Genomic DNA, 2,500 nt, shown 5'->3' on the forward strand with positions numbered 1-2,500 from the left:
TGTCTGATCTTCGCATAAATCCATATATTTTTGCTTTGGCATTGACGGCCTTCCCTGAGTTTGTGTAAAACGTTAGCATGGAAAGAGAAAAACAGTAAATACAATACAATACAATACAAACTCATCCAGATGCCACACAATGCACACAGGTCAACAGAACAGCAGTATATACATGTACCTTCAGTGCAATTCAGTACCATGAGATACAAATACGTTACGTAGGACACAGCACAAAAAGGTATTAAAAAAAATAAATAAATAAAAAAATAAATAAAACAACCAGCAGAGCACAACACAGTGCAATGCACACGGGGAAAAACAAAACACAAACTAACAATAACCAAAACAAAAAACAAGGAGAGTACAAGAGGGGAGACGACTCACTGCACTCCTCTGTTCCCCCCAGGGGCATTAACCCTCCGCTCTCCACCACCGGCTTGGGGTCAGTACACGTCTACAACAACGGGCAGTAAATGTAAGTCATCTGATGACATCAGTACGTCTACACACGGTAATAATATCCAGTTTTAACATCATAAATTCCTGGAGCTTTTCGCATGGTACATTTCGTGTATATTGCAATGCAGGCTTGAAGTATAACATAGATAACACTCATTTGACCTTTGTCATTCATTCTTGAGTTGGTGGACCGTGGTGTAAATTGCCTGAAAAACCACCGTCATAACCTCTTACTAACCTGATAACGTCATACGCTTTCCTGTACAGCCGCCAAAATTGCAATTATTTGTATTTGTATTTGTATTTCTTTTTATCACAACAGGTTTCTCTGTGTGAAATTCGGGCTGCTCTCCCCAGGGAGAGCGCGTCGATATAATACAGCGCCACCCATTTTTTTGTATTTTTTCCTGCGTGCAGTTTTATTTGTTTTTCCTATCGAAGTGTATTTTTTTTCTACAGAATTTTGCCAGGAACAACCCTTTTGTTGCTGTGGGTTCTTTAACGTGCGCTAAATGCATGCTAGCACACGGGACCTCGGTTTATCGTCTCATCCGAATGACTAGCGCCCAGACCACCACTCAAGGTCTAGTGGAGGGGGAGAAAATATCGGCGGCTGAGCCGTGATTCGAACCAGCGCGCTCAGATTCTCTCGCTTCCTTTGCGTTACCTCTAGGCCACCACTCCACATGAGTGTGCATGAGTGGAGGCTGAGCGAGAGACTGGTCTAGAAGTCCTCAAAACAAGGTCTGTTGTGGTGGCCTAGTGGTAACGCGTCCGTTTCAGGAAATGTGGGAATCTGAGTGCATTGAATGGAAACCTACACTCGCCGGTAATTTTTTTTCCACACCACACCACACACCCTACCATACCATACCTCACCACACCATACCATACCACACCACACACCACACCACACCTCACCACACCATACACCATACTACACCACACAACTCAACACCACACCACACCACACCTCACCACACCACACCACACCATACCCCACCTCACCACTGCACACCACACCCCACCTCACCACTGCACACCACACCACACCACATCACACCACACCACACCACACCACACCTCACCACACTACACCATACCTCACCTCACCACACCACACCTCACCACACCTCACCTCACCACACCACACCACACCACACCATACCTCACCACACCACACCCCACCACACCACACACCACACCTCACCACACCACACCTCACCACACCACACACCACACCTCACCACACCACACCTCACCACACCACACACCACACCTCACCACACCACATACCTCACCACACCACACCACACCATACCTCACCACACCACACCACACCACACCTCACCACACCACCCCACACCTCACCTCACCATACCACACCACACCACACCATACCTCACCACACCTCACCTCACCTCACCACACCCCACCTCACCACACCACACCCCACCTCACCACTGCACAGCACAACACACCACACCACACCTTTCCCGTGGAATCCACGCCCCATCCAGCAGGGATGTTCATCCCCTTCCTGTCGTTAAGCTCCACCTTGCCCAGAGCCACGGCCGTCGTGGCCATGTCCAGCACCAGGCCGTCCCCACCTTGGCCAGGGGCCGCCAGGGACAGGGGGTTCGTGCCCAGGGTGGGCTGCACACAATACACATCACAGACTGTTGATTTCCTGTCTCCTGTGTGAGGCATTCGTTTTGGTGGGTGTAAATGTGACCAAGCGCGCTATGCTTTCTCCAAAACTGCTCACACACGAGCTACATCAGATGACGTTTTTCCCTCCTTACCCGCGCCCAGAATGTGTGACGTCACTCCGCTTACATCATTTTGTCCTCTTCACCAGACAGCCTACTCAAGGCTCGACCAGTGTCGCATCGCGCACACGTGACGGTCTTTGCAGTCCGCCTAACTTGCATAAATTGGCTGCACTGTCTTCTTCTTTTAGTTCTTCTCTTTTTATCTTCTCATCATCTTCTCCTTTATGTCTTCTTAGTTTTCTCTACACAACTATTGTAAATAAAAC

General features: G+C 48.8%; 1 protein-coding gene across 1 annotated transcript in view; it reads right to left on the reverse strand.

Annotated features, from left to right (window-relative positions):
- LOC143294090 (putative oxidoreductase YjmC) overlaps window positions 1–2,500 on the reverse strand; it is a 16,929-nt gene that overhangs the window by 5,835 nt on the left and 8,594 nt on the right. The window contains exons 7-8 of the mRNA XM_076605514.1: window positions 1,951–2,115; window positions 385–454 (exon numbers count right to left, since the gene is read on the reverse strand). Of these exons, the coding sequence (XP_076461629.1) occupies window positions 385–454; window positions 1,951–2,115 (235 nt within the window). The remainder of the gene's footprint in view (window positions 1–384; window positions 455–1,950; window positions 2,116–2,500) is intronic.

Source organism: Babylonia areolata, chromosome 19 (genome assembly GCF_041734735.1).
Source record: "Babylonia areolata isolate BAREFJ2019XMU chromosome 19, ASM4173473v1, whole genome shotgun sequence".
Taxonomy (NCBI): Eukaryota; Metazoa; Mollusca; class Gastropoda; order Neogastropoda; family Buccinidae; genus Babylonia; species Babylonia areolata.